Source organism: Megalops cyprinoides, chromosome 15, assembly GCF_013368585.1.
Source record: "Megalops cyprinoides isolate fMegCyp1 chromosome 15, fMegCyp1.pri, whole genome shotgun sequence".
NCBI classification, from domain to species: domain Eukaryota; kingdom Metazoa; phylum Chordata; class Actinopteri; order Elopiformes; family Megalopidae; genus Megalops; species Megalops cyprinoides.
Genome location: NC_050597.1, coordinates 14963895 through 14989157, shown reverse-complemented (window position 1 = coordinate 14989157; position 25263 = coordinate 14963895). Strand labels below are relative to the sequence as shown.

The following is a 25263-nucleotide window of genomic DNA, read 5'->3' as shown; positions in this document are numbered from 1 at the left end:
TCTCGATGGAAGATAACCATTTCTATTCAATGTGAATTTTTAAGTGCTATAATCAGGAACACCTGAAACTAACAATTGAGCAAATTTTTAAATGTTTATTACATACATTATATTGGTCATAAGACTCTCAGGAGAAAAAAAAATGTTTAAATATCACCTTGATATATGCTGCTTACCACTAGAGGCAGGTTGGTTGAAAGGGTTGATTATTAGGTGATGCCTATGGGCCATGTGTTGAATAATACTGATTTAGGTAGATATACCAAGCAATTCTCATTTCCCTTGTAAGAGCCATTCTTAAGAATTGTTCTCGTTATGTCCAATGTCCAGTGAACCTTTATTTTTCATTTACAAGTGGACGTTTTCCATGATGCCTTGCAATTTATTTCAGCCTTAAATTCAATATATACACTGGGGTCCAAAATTATTGGGACACTCACTTTTTTTCTGAAACCCCACAATATTTCTGCTGCATATTCCATCAAATATTGGGGAAGTCATATTTATGTCAATGTCAATTCCAGCTTCATCTTCTGTGACCATGTTCCAACCTTGTTAGGTTTATATAGGCTTCAGTATGAGTGTTACATTAGGGGGCAGGGCAACGTTCAATCAGGCCTAATTGAAGTGATGGTCATTTTTGTTCACTTGTCTGCATTCAGTAAGTATGTAGGTACCTTTTAAATAGTTGCCAGTTGCCATAGTTAATAGTTGCCAAAACATGTAACTGTTTTCGTCACACCATAAATTAGGTTCGAGGGATAAAACTAATAGCTACATGGACACATCCACAATTAACCACAAAATGCCCAGGTGTCCCAATAATTTTGGACCCTCGTGTACATGAACTGATAAAATGGATTTTCCAAGTCAAGGAAGGAGGCTATTGTGGGTCTCTCCAGCAGTCACCTTTGATGGATCTACAAGAGAGAGCTCTCTAGTTACACTACACGTGATATATATGGCGACACTGAGTCAGGTCATTGAAGGAGCAGGTTGTTGTTATTTTTTTCATGTCTTTTCTGAGTCGCCTACAGGCAGCACTCTGGGTGCCTTTCAGATGGGAGCAGAGACTGGAAGGTTTCCAAAATCACATGTCAGCTACAGTCTTTGCCCAATTCTGCCTGTATTCAAATACAGTCTGTCACTGGCCTACTGAGATGAGGACCATAGTGACCTGCTTTGTATTTAGCAATCTGTACTTAAGTAGCTTACAGACTTAACATCCTAAAATGTCACAATCCTGGAATCATTTCATGTAAGTTATTTGCTGATTGTTCACCTCAGTATACCCCAAAGGTTAGACTGAGGAATTGTGACTTAATATTGCATTTGCATAATATCAGCACTCTCCCATTTGATCAATGGATTTTGTGAATATAACTTACATGCTGAAATGAACATTAAAATTTGTTCCTCATCTTCTTTGACCAAAATACATGCAAAAATGTGATTTTACTTTTTTGCCTGATTACAGTGTCACTTGTAGCTGTTACTCTTGTCAGAAATGACTCTTCCCACAATCTTTTTTCAATCTGTCTAGTGCCTCATGTACTAATTTGCCTCTCATTTCTGCAGGGCTTTCTCATTAATAATATCTTCCTGCAATATCTGAAAATTTGCAGTGCACTAATGCAGTTTCTAATTATTCCTTGTCCGTCTCGGTGTGATGCATGAAATTGTTCAGAAGATTAGCCTCAATTCTTGGCCTGCTTTACAAGACCATTATTTCGGCCTTCTTGTAGGTTTGTTTCCAATCAGTGTCAACTGTAATCAAAACATTGATGTTGTCCAGTGCCAATGAACCATTTCATTACCACTTTTTAATTAACATCTGCGAAATATCAATAAGGAAAATGTTGGAAACTCACTGGGGAAGCCACAGGGCTGTCTGTCTTTTGTCAGGTCAATTTGGAGTGTTGTCCATTAAGCACTTCTCATCCTGAAGTTGTCTTTTCTAATACATTCAAGCCCCTGTGTAGCAGCCTCACTATTTTGGAAGGTTTATATCAGTAGACAATTTGACAGGTGACAAAAACACAAAACAGGCCACTGCTGTCACCTGCTGTAACTGAGAAATCTATGAATGCACCCGTTATCATTTCTCATAGTTTTGCTTTTTAAGCATTAAAAATAGCCACTTTCATCTGGCTGACAGAGGCAGGCCTTTCATGCCTGTGAGTGGTCTGAAGCTGAAATGAGTTGAACAATTCTCTTTGGTTCCACCCCCCAGTGTCTCTGTGCGCCTGGATGGACGGGCGAGACTTGTCAGCACGTAGAGAATGCTTGCCTGATCTACCCCGACAGCTGCCTCCATGGAGCGACATGCATTGACACCAGCCAGCCAGGGGCACCCCCCCGATACACCTGCGCCTGCCGCCATGGCTACACAGGTAAACCCTCAGTCACCCCTGTTAACCTCTGTCATCCCCCCAAGTAATTTATTCTGTTGTTGGTGGGGTCAGTGCATCTACAAGAGATGCTTTTATTTCTGCAATGAGAGCAGTGTAGGAAAGTTAGAAGACGTCTTCACACTATGTTAGTGGAATTAATTAGTTTGCATTATTGCTTACATTCAGCACTACATTTCTCTTTCTCACTAATATATGCCCATTGGACAGTATCCATTTGGGCCTTCCACATGTGCACATTGTAATTTTTTTTTTCCTTCCTGTGCCATCTCCAGTTTTTGAGTTCAGGACTCGTAGTTGGAATTCTTCTCAAATTGATATTTTTTTTCCCCTCAGGCTTCACTTTCTATTCACTGCTCTGCACAATGTTCTTCTAGGTGGATTATTTCATATTTGGCTTGGTCATGTTGAAAAAAGTAAAAGGCTTACATGTGACATTTCATCAGTGAATCCTCCACAAAAGTGTCTCTCTCTCTCTCTCTCTCTCTCTCTCTCTCTCTCTCTCTCTTTCTTTCTTTCTCTCTCTCTCTCAGAAAAAAAACACAATGAAAGTAACTTCATGGCAGTACCATAGCTGGTTTCTTGGCAGTAATATAGCTGGCTTCTTTATATTAATAATGTTGTTACATGCTGCATTAGAATGTATGTACTGATGAAAAATAATTGAATTGTTTCAGTTAGACAAAGTAAACAGTTAATGGTTTTGCTTTGAATTTATACTAAGCACTTTTGTTGTGACTTATCTGTTTGTAAGTTCACACCTTTGTGGCAGACAGTGAACTCCACTCTGGGGATTTCTGTTTGAATAATATGACTTAATTTTACCACAAAACTCTTAGCATTTGTTAAATGGAGGCAGTAAATGTCACCAGGAAGTATTGAATACTGTTGTTATATGAGGAAAAGCTGAAAGAAAGGTACATAAGGGATGTAATTTCTTCAGCTTTTTTAAAAAGTGTGAGTCACTTACATAATTTTTCATGGTAATGCCTCTTATTTTTTAAAGCAAGATTTTGTTTTATAACAACAATAAATACCTAGAAAATGCATAGCCTGTTCTCTTTTTGCTTTATTTACCATGGAAATATTAATTCGGGGTTCATTAGCTGTAATACAAATTAGTTTGATTTTATGGAAACATGTGCAATGTCTGTTTATTCACAATCCAGTGGTCTTTGAAATCAGCTTCTGGGGGCAAAACGAAGGAGAATAAGCCCCTCTTCCCACCCCTCAGTAACCGACCTCCCCCCAGCCACTCAGCTGTCAATCAAATAAGCATTACATGAGTTGGACATTCAAGACTCAAATATCAGTTTTTGTTCTGGTGACAGAAAAAAAATTGTCTCTTAGACTCTGTTGCTGTATGCTGGCTGTAATCAGCTTCATAGCTTGCTGGGACTTGAAATAATGTGTAATGAAAGAATCCACCAGAAGCCTGCTTCATGCCTCCGTTTTAGAGCAGAGTCATGTTTTCTTACCATTCATATGCCGTATAAATTTCAAGAAACAATGAGGTTGTTGTTAGAAAAAGCAGCACCTCTGTCATTTTTCTCACTGTTTCGCTAACTTTCTACATTTTCTGGAAAGATTCCACTGTACCAAAGGCCAGCATACAATGTCAAGCACCAGATCGTTATCTGCACAGAACAGGTTGATGACATGCTTAAGAGAAAAATTTGTATCCCTGAAGACAAGATACTCCTCAAGGGCAGATGCCTGCAGATAAGGCTTTTGTTTCTTTTACCAGTCCCCTGCCTCACCCTATCTGCTATCAGAGGCTTAATTGAAACATACACAGAAGATGATAACCCAATGACTCCCAGCACACAATTAAATCTGAATTTAAATACCCTTTATAATTAAATACATTGTTTTTGTCCCTTCAAACAAGTCATGTTGGGGGTTATAACCATGTGACAATATCCAGAAATCAACAGGATAAAAATACTGCAGTTGAAATATATTAACAAGGCAAACTGTTTTGCTTCACTTTAGCCATTTATTGTAAACCTGCTGGTTTTATTTGACTTGAGGTCCAACAACTCTGTGCCTTGTGATTGGTTAGAAATAATGTAGCTCACTCTGTGTCAAGTGGGTAGTGTTAAAAAAAAAAAAAAAAAACTTCTGTACAAAGAGTTTGATCAAGTGTTTAATCATGAATTACATATTCAGACTATCCTGTTTAAAGTAGGTAGGCATATACCTACAGATTGTGTGTGAGTGCAATTCAAAGGGCAATACAAAAGATTTAAGTGACTTTGAATGTGGCATGGTAGTGGGCACCAGCCACACGGAATGGGTATATGAGAAATAACAATGTTGCTGGGGTCTTTACACAGGACAGTGTCATGGGTGTATTGAGAATGATCCACCACACCAAAAACATCCAGCCAACAGCAGTGCTGTGGCTGGAAGCAGACTTGTGTTGAAAGAGGCCAGTGGAAGCTGACATGACCTGTGCAGAGTAACAGAAGGGCTTACAGTCCTTCAACTCACAGCTGAGTACAACAGTGGTGCTGAAAGAGGCATTTCGTACAACTCGTCGTACCTTGTCAAGGATGGGGTATGGCAGCCAACGACCATTTGGTGAACTGGTTTGATATTAGTTCCTCAGCTGTACATCTCAATACACTTACTTTGAAGGAGTTCCAGAATTTATTATTAATGGAATCATGTTTTTCAATTCATTAAATTTAATGTTTAAGGCTTGGATGTCTTCGACGGTGCTTGCCACCTTTTGTTCATTTTTTAATGCTTTTTCACCCTATTCAACCAACAATGAATTGTCACTTGCACTGTTAATCTTGTTTCTTCAAACACCATTTATGCACATGCAGGAGCAACAAAGAGAGAGATGAGTGCTATCCTTTGATACACTCTGATCCTCTGACATGCAGCCAGCTCTTTCCATATTTCAACACCTGTCATGCACCACAGTGGGGGGCAGATGCCATTTGGAGAATGAATGCATCCTCACTTAGGAACTTCACGACTCATAAAAGGGCACCACAGCAGAGAGATGAGGGAACCCTGGGTGATCTACCCACCCCTATCCCCCAATCCCTATCCCCCAGTGGAACAGAGCCAATTTATACTACAGCGATGGGCTCTCATTCACCATCAGCTGATGGCATAGTGGGTTCTAAAGTAGCCATAGGGCTAGGCCTGTGTGCTCAAGACAAGCACTTCTGCTGCCTGAGCCAAGGTGCCAAGGTGAACAAATCTTCTACCCCTAAAAGATGGCATTAAACCCATGCTGATGTTTATTACTAAATTTGTTGTTAAGTTAATCAAAGTTGGAAACAGCCTTGATAATATCAGTCACTATTTTCCTGAAATGAGGTCTTTGGTGGATGCCTTTGGGGTATACGTATTTTGCGTTTCTTGTCTGAGTCACAGCCCTAGGTTTATTTACAATAGGTTTAGGTTCCTAAAATAAGCTCCATTCACAATGAAGTGAATTTAAACTTACAACATGGTTAAGCTGGAGTTAAATTATGTACTTGGACTTGTAAATGCCCATAATGCACAAACACAAATAATTTTGTAAATAGGGACTTAATATGGATGCATGTGGCCTTAATGTTTAAGGTCTAATATCCTCTGTGTCCATATTTTGCTTACCCCATCCTTTCTATTGAAAGTGGGTTTAGTACCTTGATGCACACTATGGATGAGTCTTTGCTGAAGCAGCACAGTAATATAATGCTTGCAGTGATATTGCCAAGAGTCTGCATTAAAACACCATTTTTTACTCATGCATGAAATTCTGCTCTCTGAGCAGAAAGGGGGGGGGGGACACTAAAGGGAAAATTGTAATATTAAAGTCCTTTTTAGTATTTCACTGCACTCATTGTTGTAGAGCAGCTGTTTTTACACATCATGGGCCAGCACTCTTTAATGACCTTGTGGCTGTTGGACATTTATGCTAAACTTTATCTACCCTTTCAGATGAAGAAAAGTGGATGGTAAAAACTGTTTGTAGAATCTGCTAGAGCAAAAAAAAAAAAAAAACGCGGTCTGGAAGATGGGGATATTTGGGAAAATTGCTGAAAAACACAAAGTGGACACTGAGGCTCACATTTCAGGAATGGTATGGGGCTGGGGGTCTTGGGGGGGTGTCAGTAGGTTGTTTCCGAAGATTTTTGAAAACACAATTCATCATTATTTCCAAATTTTGCAAAGGTTTGCATACTGCTAGGCATTCAGCCTTGGAGTAGGCCCAAGGACTGCAAGTAGAAGCCAATTACTGCCTGGCCAAGGTCTCTCTATGCAGTAATGAACTGGCTTTATGCACCAGAGATCTGAGTTCGATCCTGGCATCCCATCCCAGTTCTCATCAAAGTATTATATGGTATGCTCTCCTGCAAAAAGCCGCCCTGTTCATCCTGCACTCTCACAATTCATTACTGTTGCCTTATTAACACAGAGCTTCCATTTTGTTTGTATCTATATTAAACAAAAATGAAGGTCCTCAATATGAGTAAAGGATGCCAGACCAGCACTAGAGAAATGCCTAATATGGCTTGTTCTAAGAGGAATAACTGCAAATCTTCCTCTTCATGTCCTGTTCTTATAAGTAAGAGTTTTTGTTTTTTTTTTTCCATAAGCCACATCACTCCCTTGCCACATCGAACAGATTTAAATTTTCATTCAGTTTAGTGTGAAAACCTATAGGGTAAAGGGTAAACAGCCAGCACTTGTTACAGATCATTACATGTCATTTAGTAATTGTTTTTGCTTTGCCGGTTGATGAAAAAAGGACCTCAGCATCCTAATAAACCCATTATCCTAGTTTTTTTTTTTAATCAATATGTCTTGCATGTCTACATTGCATGTGTTACATTCCATTCAAAGTGCATACAATCCACCGGAATGATGAGAGAGTTGTGAGGCTGTTCTTGGTATTACAGGTTGCATGTGTTCCCAATTTTGATAGCATTGGAATGCATGCAGGTATCAATTTATAGAATCTTAGTTGATAATAAATCCAATATTTTACAGATATGACAAAATCAAAGAAAATTCTGCTCTGTACAATCTTCACGAGGTAGAAAATGGATAATATGCTTGCCTGTCAGTCTTTATTATCAAAGCAGATAAGCAGAAATCTTTTTTATTATTATTATTATTATATCTTAGGTTTGATGTGGTCCTGGTGATTACAGTAGAACAAAAGAAAACACTGAGAGCTGGGAACTGCAAAACCAAAACTCTGCATCTGAGAACAAGTAAAAAAATCCTATTGTTTTACAAACTATACACACAAGTCCTGGGATAGTTCAAAGTTGAAATTTAAAATAGAGCTATCCACATACTCAAGAACACAAATCAAGTATCAACTGGAAACGAAACTGATTTACAAAACGTGTGATTGCTGAAAATGGATCCCCTCCCCAACAACAGCAGAAGCAACACGCTCCCAAAGATGTTTGAGAGTGACTCTCTTATTGGCATTGACAGGTGTCCTTCAAGGATCTATCCTGGAATACTTTTATCTCTATTTTAATGTTTTTGTCACTCCTTCACTCTGGATGCACCTTGCATTGCTCTTTGACTATCACTCACTTTCCTGAAGATCTTGGCCTCATCGCTGTCCTTATCTGATCTTCCCAGAGTCCTCCCTTCTTCTCTTCTTCCTGCTAACTTTGTGTTTCCATTTCCCTTGATTGCATCCTTTTCTGTCCTTGTCATTGTTGTGTGGATTTCTGCCATAGCCCCTAATCTCACCCTTTCCTTACTCAAAATTTCTATTTGTTGTTACATCACCTCCTTTGCTCTCATGACCCTAATCGGTGTGGGCAGCAGCTACCTCTGAGCATAACCTCAGCATTGTGTCTCTTTTACCTAGTCCAGCCACAGTTTACTCTCCCCTGACAAACTTCTCAGATCATGCTGTCTAGTAAATACCCACAGTGGTTATTTCTGCCAGCCACTCAATAAAAAATTGGATACAGTGTACTTGTATTATCCACAATGCACATAAATATAACAAAAAGAAAGTAAAATATTAGACACAGAATGCCTTTACATGTGTGCAACTGACTTTCTCTCACAGAAGAGACAGCAAGGCTGCAGGGCCATTTTGGCAGTCCCCCACCATGCCTGTCCGCCATTTTGTTCAGCAGCCACGTTAAAAGATCGCTCTGCCAGCAGTCCTAGTCGCTGACAGCACCACCTTTGTAATTAATTTCACTGACAGTCATCTCCGCACATCTCGCCTTCCTTCCATTTTTTATTCAGATGAATTTGTATAATTTCCAATCGCACAACGTGGCATGTCTGAGTGCGTGACGACCTGCAGAAACAACTGTGCCAACGACATTAATCACAGGGCTGATGTGGTAGACTGCAGGCACTTCTGTCAGGAAGGGGCTCAGACAACCTACTGCAGCTACACGATTCCACAGCATGCCGAATACCTTAGGTCTCTCTAGAATTCGTCATCATCAGTACTGAGAACTGGTTTATGGGATTGGAACAGAGGAAAAGAACTGTGCTCTCTTCTGAGTATGCATGAGCTGTGAGCTATGCTTGGAGCTGATGAGTGGGATTATTCCTGTCTGTAAAATGATGCCTGCATAGGTGATCTTGAAGAATGTGGTACCCCGGTGAAAAAATTAAAACATGTATTTATTTCACTTTGATTATGTTTTATTACAATGTACACAAACTGGATTTCTGATAATTCACTACTACATGTTGGCACTAAACCAACATGATCAAAAACAATTAGAGGTAGCCTTTTGGCCAGACGTAGTGTTTTGCTACATGTGGATAAACTTGTTGATGGTTTTACCGAAACTCAGCACAAATTTTGTGATCGTTTTCCTTGTAGGAATGACTTTAGATGAGTTCAGATGCAATGCCCTGAAATCAAAAAAGTGAACAGTGGAACTACATGCTTTTCCCCTCATTCATCACAATGTTTTGCAGGAGACCACTGTGAGACAGAAGTGAATGAGTGTGCCTCAAACCCCTGCCGTCACAATGGAACGTGCACTGACCTCATCGGAAGCCACAGATGCACATGCCCCGTGGGTAAGCAGGCTTTGCACGCAACAGGCCATGACTGACAGCTGAGCAAACGCCGAAGCTCATTGTCAGAGCTCATCAGCGTAGTAGAATTGTGTCAATATTGTGTTATGATGAGCTTTCCCTTTCACTGGCATTGTATTAATATGATTCCCAGTAATTTGTTGACTCTCCTCTACCGGCTGAGGATGAAATTTGCATTCGCTGATGCAGCCTGAGAAACCCCCCCTACTCCCCCCGCCACTCCCCCTCCCCTCCCCAAGAGAGCTGCATGTTGCTGGCACCTCTATCAACTGACTGCTCTGCCAGCTGCCTCTGTCCGTCTAATCAGCACGAGGACACCGCCTCATGCCCAAACCAGCCTCATACGCTATGAGCACAGGCAAGAGAATGCCTTGGAGGGCAGTACCAAGAACCCTTTCTCTCTTTGGGATATCAGGAGGTCGGTAGGAATACTTGCAGAAGTGTGTGCAGTGTGTCCCTACGAACTTATCTGGCAAAAATGGAATCCTCAATGTTCTAAAGAAAGAAAAGACAAACAAAAAGGAAAAGACTAATTTCATTCTTTAATCGCTGTGTTCAAGGCAGTTTTTGTAGGAGCCATCAGGCTGTTCAGTGGCCAGATTCTCACAGATTAAAATGCATAATTAAAATTATGAGAATTATGAGCTCTGTTTTGTATATGAACTGTATTTCAATGATCGGTTGTGATGGAGCATTCATCATTTGACATCCACAGGGGTATTTGAATCAATTAAATCACTTAAATGAGCGTGACAATGCTGAAATACTTTTGACATGAGGAACAGCATCATAATATTTGGTTTGTTTGGTTGGGATGAGGTTATTTGGTTATAAAAAAAATTTGATAGTTCCTATTCTTCTTTATGATCAGTCAATTCAGCATTCCAGCTATGAATGTAATTGTGGTATACCTAGGGGAAAATGTCCTCACGTTACTTTAAATATCATTGTGACTGTTAGCAAAACATAAATAAATAAATATAAATAAATAAATGATGAGAAAACAAATATAAAGTGCAACAACTGCAACTGAAAAAAATGCAATGAAACAAATGAAAAATGCAAATCATTAGCTAAGTAGCTAGCAACAAATTTCAAATTTAGTGCCTACTTTGTCTCAACAAATCAGTTTATCAACTTTGCTTGCAAATTAGCTAGACTGGCTAGCTAGAAAATGGTAACTGGGGTTATTTGTAAATTTGTAATTGGTTGTTAGGAACCTTGTTAGATACATACAGCTTGCCAAGCTACATCTACAGCAACAGACTGATAAACGTCCTCACAACTATTTGCAAAGTGGCAGGCACAATCACTGTCACGCGCCCTAGTGCAAAAATAATTATCCAGTGCAGGTTTAGAGGCAAGGGAAATTGTGCCCATGAGTAGACTACCAGAGTAGACCAATAGACTACCAGGTACCAGAGGTCAATTTTAAGCGATATTCTGGCTGATACCACAAACACTACACAAGTTAATATTAGTACTAAAAGCAGCAAAACAGTGTCCAATATCGCCATTGATCCAGAACCAAGCAAAATGGAACAGTTCTTTCATTTATGCACAATGATGGATTTGTCCAAATAAAAAGATTTTCACAATACAGAAAAATGTATTGTGCCTTATAGTGGTTCTAATATACCTTGTTGCCATAAAATAATATCTTGGGGGAATGACATCCTTATCTAAACACAAAACAGTGATTTCAAATAAGAACGTTCAATATACTGTGATGGAGTTGTGTATATCTATGTAAAGATGATGTCGAAGAGAGACACAATACTGTTTGGCCAAATTGATTTTTCTTTATAAAATATTTGAGCTGTCTTTCACAGAGTCCCTAACACTATGAGCTTAGATTTCTCAATTAAGCCAATGTTTGCTATCAATTCCAAATCTGTTAGGTACTACTGTGAAGTACTGCTGCTGACATTATGAATGCAGACACCATGTCCAGTAGCTTAATAACTAATAAATATGAGATGTTGTGGCCACAAAATATGGATCTCATTACCACAATATATGAATGTTGTGACTACGATATATGGATCTCATTCCCATGAGTTATTATTTTATGGCCACTAGATAAGGATCTTGTTCCCACAAGTTATCTTCTGGTTACAAAATATATATTCTTTCTCCATGTCCCTGTAGAGGCTTGATACATTCCTGGTGACTCATATTTAAGAACAGTGTGGCATCCAGGCTGACAACCTCCATATTATTTCAGCAGCAGTTAGTATGCTGTTTTGCATTTATTTCTAATTCTATTAGGGAAGTATGTATATTGTGGTGTAAACAGAAAATATACCAAATTGGCTCACCACAACAGTAATTAATATAAACAGTGATTTTTTTGTATTGTTTGGTAGCAGGTACATCTCTGTTGTGAGTTGTGTGGAAAATGTATGAATGTGTTTACATGAAAGATAGTAAGTATGAAGTGGTTAATGATGTCTTAATAAAGTCTGATGACTTTAATAATGTTTTTCCTCTTTTGCAAGTCTGTATTAACTGTATCAACAGGAAAACATGAAAATTCAATACATTATGGATTTCCAGAATCAGAGGAGAGCCCCACTAACTGAATGCTTATTGGATTTAAATCTTATTCTATTTTTAAAGGATCGAAACATGAACAAAACAGAATGAAAGAAGAAAGGAAGGTAGTATTAGATAAATGCTTGAAAGTCTCTCAGGGCCCTAATTAGACAAATTTAACACAATGTCTGAATACTAGGTGCAAGTAGGTACAAAACAGTGTGGGGTGTAAAGGAATCTATAATTTGGTAATTTCACTGCACTGGCCTTGTGCCTCACTCTAGTGTCTATACTAGCGCAAACCTGATGCTATCACTAAATAATTGGATCATAAGAAATTATTTCCTGTGGGCATGGTGAGGGCTGGACATCAAAATTACTATTTCCTTCTCTCATATTTTGGCCTTTGCTGCCTTCAGCATGGATGAGACACAGTTAGTCAGATTTTGCCAAAGTTAGATAGACATGTACACAATGTCCCAGTTAATGGTCCTTACCCCAGTCATTCTTGAAATAAAGCTATTACCACTAATATCCCTACATGGTAATCCCAAATAAGACTGGTGAAGCAGTGTTTCTCAACACTATAGACACAGGCAGCTGCTGACCAGTCACTTAGAGTCCCTTTTCAAGCATGTATCTAGCTGGCAAGGAATCTAATGTTAGCAAACGGGGTAGAATGATCTATCTCTAGAATACATCATAAATCAAATATGGGTTCATTCATTGTCATGGTGAATCCTCATCCAACTGCTGTGTGTATTGTTACATTTACATTTATTCATTTGGCAGATGCTTTTATCCAAAGCAACTTACAAGCAAATCAAAGTACAACACAAGCAAAAAGCCATTAAAGGAGTGTGTCAAGGTACTTTAAATAACAGTATAATGAAAGCATTGATGCTTAGGCATCTTTAAGTTAAGCAAACAACGCTGAAGGAAAAGTCAGTACATAACAGTGTGAGCTAGAAATTAGACTAAAACTTCACTGAAAACAACCCACACTGTGTTAATTACTTCTGTTGAAGAAATCTTTTGATTGACTGTAACAGTAAAATTCTTGTTGGGATTGTTCTTCTATATGCATTACTAGGCCATAGCTAGAGAGAAAGACAGAACCAAGGAAAAGGATGGACATGACATTTTTTAGCAACATAGAAAGCACAAGTACCTTGCACACCAACCTGTAAATCTACTGCAACAGACAACAACCAGGACCCATCAGGACAGATCTAATTTATTCTGACTGTTTGAGGAAAGAGTGTCTTTGATGGAACAATGAGTAAAATGCATAAAACACATTAAAAATGTCTTCAACAACTGTCGTTGTTGTTGAAGACTTTTGTCATGCGTTTTTTTTTTTTTTTTTTTCATGACATAGATTGAAAATTATTTAAGTCGATGTTTTCATAATGCCAACTAGGGCTGGGCAATATAGACCAAAAATCATATCTCCGTATTTTTAGGCTGAATGGCAATACACAATATATATCTCAGTATTTTCTATGAAGTGGGCTAAATGTTCAGTTGTAAGTCAAACATTATGTACTGCCCAGCCCTGATGCCAACACATCCTAATATTTGCTTACATACACTAGGGTCCAAAAAAACCCACAATATTTTTGCTGCATATTCCATCAGACATTGGGAAAGTCATATTTATGTCAATGTCAATTTCAGCTTCATCTTCTGTGACCGTGTTCCAACCTTGTTAGGTTTATATAGGCTTCAGTATGAGTCTCCAATTAGGGGGCAGGGCAACGTTCAATCAGGTGTGAAGTGTAAAAAGTGATGGTCATTTTTGTTCACTTGTCTGCACTCAGTAAGTATGTAGGTACCTTTTAAAATTAAGTTAATGTGATGGAATTGTCAGTTTGTTTGGCAGAATTAATGTCATACATATTATTAAAATGTTGGAAATAAGGGTAGTCATCAGGCAATCGTGTGCCAACCACATAAAGAGATGTTTTGAAAATGTTAATAGTTGCCAAAACATGTAACTCTTTTCGCCACACCATAAATTAGGTTTGAGTGATAAAACTAATAGCTACATGGACACATCCACACTTAACCATAAAATGCCCAGGTGTCCCAATAATTTTGGACCCTCGTGTACATCTCTAACAGCCTTAAATGGTAACAGTATGTAATTAATGATGCTGTTCATTGACTTAGTCTGTTGGGAGATGGAATACAAAACAAATGGTCATCGGTAATATGTGTGTTCCTTCACCTAGCACCCTTCTAATTTTACAAAAGTATAGCAGGCAGTCATTTTCAACATGACATTGACATGTTTTGTGTTTGCAGTAAGAGATGTTTGTTGAGAACATCATGCCCTAAGCACTAAGCTGGCATGAAAATACAATTTTCACTTGACCACACCCTCATTTACTCTTCTCCTCCCACACAAGGCAAGCAGAAGAATTTTTGGATGAGGAAATTACCAACTTGCTGTAAATGAGGCATTGCTGTCACAGTGCTGGTTTTTCAATTTTTCAAATTTTGCAAGTCACTTGACCTTTATAATAGCAAACACTTGTACTGGCACAAAATTAGGGTCGTGGGTACCCTATCCTGGTGAATGTGAAAGTTGTTAGAGTTGGCAATCGTATCATGGCCTTTACCAAAACATGATTAAATGAAATGGATGCAACCCAGGGCTTATGATTGAAAGCCACAGAATTCCAGTCCATCTGGTATTCTGGCAAAGTGCAGGTATGTGTTTGTACATTAAAGAACAGTGGTGATTAGGGAATCATTGTGTACACCATGGCACTTACACTGTGGTAAGACAGTGGGCTGGTAACAGCTGCCTGCTTTATTCCTAGGTGTAACATTGCTGTAGTACCCCTGAGCAAGGTGTTTAACCTGAATTGCACCTGTAAATGCCAGGCTGTGTGAATGGATAATGTGATGTAACCTGATAACTCCAGATAACAGTCTAAGCAAATCATATAATGCAATAATAGAACTCCAGACTGCAAGGTGTTAGTCGTTAGTGTCACTCCATCCTTTATACCTACCCAGGGAGTTCCCTCAAATTATCATTAATGCGGTCTGCATCTGCCCTGTAGTAGAGGCAAACAGTAGTATGTGTCATGTGGTGCAAAAGTTGCAGTTGCATTTTCCTGATGCACCTCAGCTTGTTCTGAGTGATTTTAATAAATGTTCTCTACAGAAAATGTTGAACTTCCAACTGTACATAGACTGCAGCACACAGATCTGTAAGACTTTGGGAGGCATATAGATCCATTTTTAAACCACATATGGGTGGTGCAGGAGTTTTCTTTTGCCAGCTTACAAACCAGTTTTACAAAGGGAGATAAGGACTGATGTGAGCTGCTCATCAGTGAATGGATCATCCAATCCAGTGTTTACAAGGGTGTTATGACAAAATCACACATCTTGTCATTAGCTATATTTTGTACATATTTTGCTATATAGCAGATTTGTGTATATTTTGCTGTAAATTTTGTGAAGGTAGTGTGGCTCCTCTAAAAACATGCAAAATATATCCCAATTATAAGCCTTAGGTGCCAAGTCTCTGAAACCCTCATTAAATAAAACATAAGAATTATAATTATATAATCATAGGGAGGGGAAAAGTAAAATTAGAAAGGAAAAGCAAAAATACAAAGAAAAAGACAAGCATAGGGCAACATTGAAACACATGGGGTCAGCATGGGAAAGGATTGAAACAATGACATGTCTGCAAAATAAAGTGAGACAGGGGAGAATGGGAATGGATGATTTTAAATCTGATGAGGAATTTGCAGAGGGGTTCAATGATTTCTATATGAGAATTGATGTCCACAATTTTAGAGCTAAATGTGCAAAAGATGCTCAAAAGAAGCTATCCACAGGCCAGGTAAAAGGATAATAATTTAGCAGAGTACTGCACTGAAGACACTTCAGGATTCTCAAATTAAGAAATGTCCAGGCCCTCACAAAATAAGTCGGTGTGTCATAAAATCATGTGCAGTGTAATTGTATACCACACTTTCACTTGTAATTGTACAGCATACTCAGATTTTTTAGAAAGCAGCAGTGGTGTGGAAATAGGCTATAGTTATACCCACTTTGAAAATGGGAAAGAAAATGCTGAATGACTTCTGGCCTATAGCTTTCACATCTCTGGTAATGAAAACGTTAGAGAAAATAATAAGGGCATATTGTGTATAGTTATCAAAAAGAGAGGTGGAAGATACACCTTAATTTCTACCTGATTTTATTCATAGGCACCTAGGCAGATGGAAAATAAGTCATACTCAAGTGTTTTGTTGACTTGTCACCATCCTTTAATAAGTGTCAACCACATTTTTGGTTGACAAATTGTTATTTCTTTTAACTTGAATTTTAAATTAGTTGGCTGCTTTTTAGAATTTCTGGCCAATACATCCAGATCAAGAATGAGTGTAAATGGAAGGCTTTCAGAGGAGAGTTCTCAGGGGTGCATGCTCTCCCCTTTGTCATATGTGTATGACTGTAAAAGTCATACTGCCATTAACATTGATAAAACAAAAGATGTGCTTATAGATTTTAGGACAAATCCAGGAACCAATCTTCAGATAATTCTTTCATGTTACCATGAATATGAGAGAAAAAATGATTAACCAAAAGCTGTGCTTGAAAAAAAATACAAACGCCCGACACTCCATACAAATAGGCTGCATCTCAAAAGCAAAGGAAATGAGATAGAGAGTCCATATTTCATGTGATATCACACAAGTATATACTTGAGGAAGAAGGCAAAGGGTATTACACACTTGGGACATGGCTGTCATCATTCCAGTGCTCGAGATAAAGGAAGGGCAACTCAATGCTCTACATGAAACCATGGAAATGGCAGAAGCAATGACATCAGGAAATGATTTTGCTGATAATGCTGAACAACATTTACATTACACTTATATTGTCATCATGCTAATCTGAAAGTGGGTTTGAACACTGCAAAATTTTGAAAAATCTTTCCCATTATTTACAAACACACCTTTGAAATTGGAAACTGAAGGACAGCACAGTGATAAAATTAAATCGGTATGTAGAAAGTAATGTTTGATGCGAAATATCAACATGGGCAGCATTTTTTGCAGCTATTTTAATGAGAGAGTCTCACTTTTATTAATTGTCCGGTTTTAGAATAGTAATGTAACAATTTCAAAACTGTATCATTATAATTATCCTCAGTGGGCTAGCCACACTGTATCAAAGGGCAGGTATTATTGCAGAGAAGGTGTTTGGCATGAAATATTTTGTTTTTGTAGCTATTGGCAATTGCTGCTTGATAACCAGAAACACACTACAGTGTTTCAGATTAGTTTGTGCCTTGAAATCCAGGTGCAAGCTCTTTTTAAATCACTGTAGAAAAGAGTGTTTGCCAAGTTAATAAATGTAAATGCAAGGTTATCTGTCAGTTTTTTTTTTTCCACTTGCAACTGAAATGCACTGGAATCCTTTGTTAAAACTGTTTTGAGACTGTGTGTGAGGAATGGTCATTCAAATAGTAAAATTCAGTACTGTCTGTTGTAATGTTATATAGTTTTTCAGTGTTGCTGCAGCTGAATTGAACTCACAAACAATATGCAAAAAGAGGTTCTGCAAACTCTCACACCTGGCAATAAAGTCAGTAATGTTAACTTCATGGCTTCGTATTTATTAACATAATTTTCCTTTGTCTCCTTTGCAGGATTTTTGGGTGAAAACTGTGAGGTAGATGTAGATGCCTGTGCCCTTCCAAACGCCACCTGTCCTATGGGATTGTGGTGCTTGGACCTTCCAGATGGCCTGGAGTATACTTGTCACCTACCCTGTCCCCCACATACACAGGTATGGAACAAAAATAAACTCTCACACATCAGTTATACATGTATAAGATTCCCCTCCCCATTTGACAGCAAATGTATGCTTATGGCACTGAAACACGTTGGGACATAAGCAGCATTTTCTTTTTTGCTGACCCATAAAATCCCAGAAATTACTTGGACAAAGCTATATTATTGACACAAGCAAGTATTAATCGGTGCATGACTGTATGCAAATAAACATCATTAACGGTGAGTCCAAACCGTGCAGCCTCCCTTGAAAACATCTGGTTTAAGAGGTGCTGATATTCTCTATCAACATTACTGCGCTGTCCCCAGGCAGTATTTACCCTGAGCTGATAAATGCTTCACTGAAGCATTTGCAATGTGCTTCATGCCTTAAACTGTCATAAAATTTCAAAGCACTGAAGAAAAATCCATTTTACTGCATGCCTTTGGGGAAACCTATATTGGGGTGGAAATGGTTGATGGCTTTAATCATCCCAGTGGATTAAAATGGCAAATAAAGGTACATTAGATTTATAACATTATTCAATGTAGTCCTGGTATTCAAAAGAAATATGTTTTGTATGTGCATTTACAACAATATTACATTCATTTTGCAATTACGCTGTAGATAAAAATGAAAGGGAGGGAGTAATGAAAGCAAATTCCTGTACTGCCACTGTGTTGATATTCATATTCATTATTGATATTTTGTGAAAGCAAAATATTAAACTAATGTGTTTAATCAGGGGGTTCTGCCTGCTTTTACAGAAACAAAGTAGAGGTAGGTTTTTTTGAGTTGTATTTTTACAATCACCTTTTATATTCAGCAACATGTAACATTGATTTTATGAGTCATGGAGACAGGTTGCTTAGGGATGGTGTCAACAAAATGCTGTTTTCATTTGGAGAGTGCATTAATTAATGTATAAAGGAAGGAACACATTTGTCTAATAGGGGGACACATGTGGATATAGACCTCTATGCCAAAACTACACAAAAGCATTCAACAAAGTGACACAGATAATGACACAGAAAGAGGCATTCAACAAATTATTTAGATGCACATTAGATATTATTAAATAAGATTATTCATTTACAAATATGGAAATTGTTGATCCCATTCAAAGCATTTTAAATCAGTGTCCGTATAGGGACACAGCTTGTTTTTGTATGTGTGGTGGAACTGAAATATTTCTTCTGGACTCTGGCAGCCATGCGCTAATGGGGGTCGCTGTTTTCTGAACAACACGGACACATACAGTTGTGTCTGCGCACCTGGATGGACTGGACACACCTGTCTGGAAAATATCGATGACTGTGTTGAGCACTGGTGTCAAAATGGGGCTACCTGTGTGGATGACATCGCTGGATACAGGTGGGAGTGGGCTACAACTCCAAGGATTTGATTTATGATTGATTTACACCTTTTTTACCTGTGCATACTGGACCAAAAGCATGAGAATTTCTTAACTGTGAATTGATGTAGCACATTCAGAATATACAGAGCTGAAATGGTAATAAGTGAAGGAACAGACAGCAGTTTAATGGAAATCAGCACTGTGACTGTTATTATTTTTCCATTAGATCATGTCAGCAGATAGATGCTTACGTACAGCTGCGTATGACAAGACGTTGACTTTTGATTACAGAGTAGTGGTGGATACATAAGCAGTTTAATTTTTGCCTCTATTTCATTCATTACTTATTTTTCCCTTACATTGCTATCTTAATTCAAACACAGTCAGAAATGTCCTGAATATGCATGTTTGAGAAATTAATGGATGCACTGAAGCAAATGAAATACACAGCATTGAGTGATTCAGATTCTACACTTTTTAAATTTCCATTTATGATGAAGATTAAACAATCTGAGATGAAATCACTTTGTCTTTAAGTTTGAGTTACGAATTTCAGAGGCATTGAATTATTTATATTCTTACACAATAATTTTAGTTCAGTGACGAAATAAAGTTGTGATTATGTGTAAGAATATAATGAATTTAAGATGTGCTTTGATTAGATACTCGAAGGTAAGTAGGTAAGGTAAGGTATTTCATTAAATACCACCCATGTATTTTTATGTACTGTTTTTATAGGTGTCTGTGTCCTCATGGCTTCACTGGGGCTTATTGTGAGTTGGTTATTGATTACTGTATTGGAAACCTGTGTTCCAACCATGGTGCATGTCTGAATCAGCGCTACAACTACACATGCCGTTGCATGCTGGGATATGAAGGGAGGTACTGTGAATTGAAGATAGATGAGTGCAGAAGCTCCCCATGTGCCAAGGGAGCCACCTGCCTGGATGTCATCGGAGGCTACCTGTGCCACTGTCCGCCTGGGTTTGAAGGTGTGTTACCTTGAGATGTCTATTTTCATTTGTCTCTTCAGCCCCGGTCACATTGAGAATGCTGAGAATGTTAATTGAGAACCACTGGGATCACATTCAGAGCAATTTCTTGTACAAATAGGTCCCACCAATTAGTGCTGTTTCAAAAACAATGCAGACATTGTGACAGAGAAAGAATACTTTAAAAAATTATTGACAGGTATTGTCTGGTTTGATTATTGATTGCTGAGTTTAGAATATAAGAGGAATATAAGAACATTGTATTTGCTGCACTCTTCACATTTTCATAAAATGAGAAGTGAGATGGTCTGCAATTTATCACACAGTGCCAATCCTGCAGATCATTCATGCCTGTTCCTGTGGATTTGAGCACAGCCTGCTGCGAATTAATGGATAGGGCGCTGGATCCTGGAGCTGGCTAAGGAACATTAGGCATGTTATCGTCACGCATCTGTTGATTTACAATGATTTCAGTGTGCAAATGTGCAGTCCCTTGAAAGCTCCATCAAGGCCGGGAAGTGTTTGCCATCAAGGTGCAAATTGTACCAATGTAACATGCATTTTTTCCCTCTGTCCCAAAGACAGGGACACTTCTGCAATTACGGTCATGCAGAGCAAAAGGCTTCCTGTATTAAGGCACATATACTTTTGTATTATTTTTTTTCTTTGATTCAGCTACACTCAACTGACTGCTAAGGTGTAGAAAGTCCTGGCACCAGTTCTGAGCAATTGTTGAAGTGGTTCCTAATAGCAGAGCCAATTTTTTTATTATTATTTTGTAAATGATCTATCATATATCTTGACAAGAATTTCAGATGACGTGAAGATTAGGATTTTAGGTATTCCAAAATGTATACTCATATGTTTGCTGCCTAGGGCTTCTTGTGGATATTCAGTGTATAGGTGAAACAAACACTGTAATTTATGTCATTTCCTCTATTTATGTCCATTTTCCTTTATGTCAAATCAGGCAATTTAAGTGTAAAAACCAGCTCAGGGGAACAATGCAAGATCGCTGTAATGAATAACTTTGGATTCTCTGCCAGAGTTGAGTAGTTTTGATATTATTTGATATTGTAATATTAGCTCAGTGTTCTGTGAATGGAGACAGTGTTCTTGAACTCAGTGTTCTGAGCCATTCTTTTAAACATGTGGCTGTATTAAAAGAACTATTGTATGTATGGTAAGACACACTGATGAAAAGATAATGTTTAAATTTGATAATTTCCTGATAATTACAAGTACAATAATTAGCCTAGTCCTGCATGAACCAAATGGAACCATTGGCCAACACATTAATCTCAAATTAGAAACCAATATGCAATGATTTATTGTGGAAATATTTCAGACAATATTTAGGCAGAGACTGAATCCTTAATGACCCACCATCAATACTGGGTTCAATAATAGTGAGTGCTCAATTATATGAATTTGGGTATGTCTGCATCATAGATATAAATGATCTTTTATAGTGTATTGGGATTACACTATCAAATTATGGAATAAATGATGTCTCTTTTAGGCAGAACATGTGCTGAGAATGTGAATGACTGCTGGTCCAAGCCCTGTCTTAACGGAGGGACTTGTGTGGATCTGATCAATAACTACACATGTCTTTGCCCCTTTGGTAAGTACGGAACAACTACCTATTCTGCCTCTGTAGCCGGGATACAGATGCTCTTAATCTGTTTTTGTTTATTGACGTATTCATTTATTTTGCTCAGTGTGACTGAAATCTGCAGGCAGCACAGACTTAAAGAACTGAAATTGATCTTGCATTGCAAATCAGATTTGTAATAATGAATGTCCCCCAGACCCCCACCAACCCGCACACAAATTCACTTTTCAGTATCTACATTTCAGACACTGAAACAGCATAGTTTGCAACTTATTTCATTTAGACTTGTATTGACTGTGTGTTTTGTGAAGCATTCAGCCAGAGGAAAGGTTACACACTATATTTTTGTTTAATTTTAATGTTTTTGGTTTGCATTGATTAAAAAAAAAAAAAACATGAACGCATGTTTGATCTCTACTGGAATGGTGTCTGTAGTTGGTGTGATTATGTCCACGGTACAAACCCAGGAATTGTCTGTGTTGTCTAGTGGATGCAAATGTTTGTTTTACGTATAATGTACAGTATATCTGACTGTGAACATAAATGTCTAAAGGCACAGTTGGCATTTTTGCAAGCAGCCCCCAGTTTGTCATTAGATTGCCAGCATGGTGTGGAGCTATTTTGCAAATCAATCTATTCAATACCTTGGAGGATGTAAGCCACTGGCGAAACTAGACCAAAGCAGACGCCCTAACTTGATAGTCTTATTTATTATACTCTGTTTACCAAGAAGTAATGATTAAAAATACCGTCATTCTTTATGGCATGATTTATTATGCCTGACACAATGCCAAGGTTATTATCAGCATATTGCTTTCTTGGGAACATGCTGTGGAAAATTACTTATTTTTGAACTGCAGTATGTTCTTTTATGTTCTGCATGTAGTGTGTGTCTATTCGCTTATTTATTTGACTTATTTTTTATTAATTATATTTATTTGACAATGCACACTAATCAACATTTCTTACTGTGTAAGAGTGCAAGTTCTGTGATCCAGTCTCCCTGTTGGACATATTATCTAGGAAAAATCTAGAACATATTTAAACTTGAGTTACACTGATTTTTCCAAGGTAGTTCTCAGGACATACACTCTTCACCTGACTCCTCACAGATACAACACAGAACTTTGTTGTGTTGAAACTAAAGCTTCCAGTGGCTAGATAGTGTGTCTGTCAGATCACCATAAGTCAGGGAAAAATAAAAGAAGCAAAAAGGGCCAGGAGAAAGGAAGCAGAGATTCCAATCATAAGGTCAAGATACGTAAACTAAAGGCAGAATTAGGAAAGTGAATCAAGCGTAAAAGATGAGCTGGCACAAAATAAAAGATAGGTCCAACACATTTACTTTGAAAACTGCAACATTGGTAACTATTTACCATGGAAAATTGTACTAACTCTCACCGTCCTGTAAATGGTTTAATGCTGAATGTGTCTGTCTGGAGATGATTTACAGTAGGCCTGCAATGTACAGGAAATGAACAGTTGTTTAAAATAATGATTTGAATGTCTGTATGAAAGATTTCAAGAGGAAATGGGCCTGTATGACCATGACGTGGCACAAATGTTATACTGTGTTGGGAGAGATGAAAAAGGAATGAAAAAGGAATTTCTACTGGGGATTGTTTAGAGCTTAGCCACCTTGGTAAATGTGCCACTTGACTTTTCAACTAACAGTAAAATAGGAATAGTTGGCATGCATGAATGAACCATTCTTGGGATGATGAACACAGCACAAGAGAGTAAATAGCCCCTATCAAGGACTGCATTTGATACGGAATTTAGCAGTTTGTCATCACCTTACAATAAAAAGTGATAAATTGACCATACTGGTAAAGTTTTAAGAATAGCTGAGTGGGCCAATTCTCCAGACCCAGATTGAGTCTGTTCCTCATCTACATTTAATTTTTAATGGATATTTTCAAGACAGGAGTAGGTTTAATCTGGGTATGGTAACCTGGCCCAAGTAACAATACATATGATTGGTAAATTCTGTGTAGCAAATAATGTCTAAGTATGTATAATAATCAAACATTTATTGTTATTTCCTTTGATTGTTAATTAATTACGACTATATATTTTTCTGTTTGGGATAAAGTTTGAGCTTCAGGAATCGGCCTAGGTGTTGAGTGCATGTTGTGTGAAGTAACCAAATATAATTAAAGTATCATAACATGCATCAAATCAATGGGCCGTAGCAGTGCAAAGGCCACTTTTAACATAGAAATACTTTCATGAATTTGTCATCATCTGTGCTTTTTGCAAACTTACATGTAAAATTAGTTTTTGTTAATGTATTTATACTGTGCATTTACATATAAAACACATTGAATAAACAGAATTTAAAAGACCGAAACACCTATATAAACAGGAAAATATTTTCTTTGGCAGAAATTTTACTGCATAGTCATACAGAAGATTTACTCTTTTATAGATGTTAATACCTGCATTCGTATCAGTTCATCACCAGTTCATTGTATGGGGCATGCCTCAACGAATAAAGAATTCAGGACAAAGCAATATACTCTCTGAATTCCAAAAGTCTGCTTCATTCATGTTTCCACTAGTTTATAAGATATGTTTTGTTTCAAGGTCAGAAGTGAAACCATTATTTGTCCTGGAGAAAACTGGTCAAGCATGTACATCATCTGAACTGATCAGGAGTCTGATGTTTCTACAAGACATACTATATGAAAATATTAAGTGTAATTTAATTTAGCAGAACATACTGTATGCTACAGAGTGTATTTAAGCATTGGTGCATCTCTTTCAGAACAGTGTAATTGGTACCTTAATTTTATCAATTTTGTAATCCAAAGGGGAAGAAAACATCTGTATGTATTTTCAGTGTGCTTTATATGAAAATAACTTCTCGTTCATTTACTTAAATTTGACGTTGAAGAGAAACACACTACCTCGGTGTCAGTAAAACTTCCATTACAGCATTGATTTTGGTAGCAAATTTTATGTCTTAGGTGTGCATAATCCATTTATCTTTTCAGAAATTAGATTAGGTAAGTGGTTTGCAATGTTTACTTGACAGATGGAACAAAAGTAACAGAAAAGGGTGGTGGCTAACCCAATTTTCCCAATCATGCTTCAGCATTTCTAATCTTCCATCTTCTGTTGGTCTATAGATGTGCAAAGACAGATGACATTTGCGGTTTTCCTGGCAAGGGCAGCAGCTGTTTTGGAGATCATTGAGTTGATTTTTAAGACTAATTGGGTTTGCATGGTGTATTATTATAAAGTAACTAAATTGTGCCATTGCCTTGAAAAAAGGTGCTTTCAGATATTTGTTTCTCAAATATTTTTAGACTCAGCTTTCAAGATGAAAAGTGGCATGGCAGTGTTATGTACAGTCAGTCATGTCTTACAAGGCAATGGTATCATCTTGATGTATTGAAACCACAAATATGATATAAGTACAAGACAATTTGTTTTTGAGCTTCTGTTGGTCAATAAGTAAAGGCTAAC

General features: G+C 37.8%; 1 protein-coding gene across 1 annotated transcript in view; it reads left to right on the top strand.

Annotated features, from left to right (window-relative positions):
• The window catches only part of eys (eyes shut homolog), a 266508-nt gene that overhangs the window by 18165 nt on the left and 223080 nt on the right, over positions 1-25263 (top strand). Inside the window, exons 7-12 of the mRNA XM_036547241.1 lie at positions 2234-2393; positions 9348-9452; positions 17698-17837; positions 19033-19196; positions 19918-20171; positions 21694-21798. Of these exons, the coding sequence (XP_036403134.1) occupies positions 2234-2393; positions 9348-9452; positions 17698-17837; positions 19033-19196; positions 19918-20171; positions 21694-21798 (928 nt within the window). The remainder of the gene's footprint in view (positions 1-2233; positions 2394-9347; positions 9453-17697; positions 17838-19032; positions 19197-19917; positions 20172-21693; positions 21799-25263) is intronic.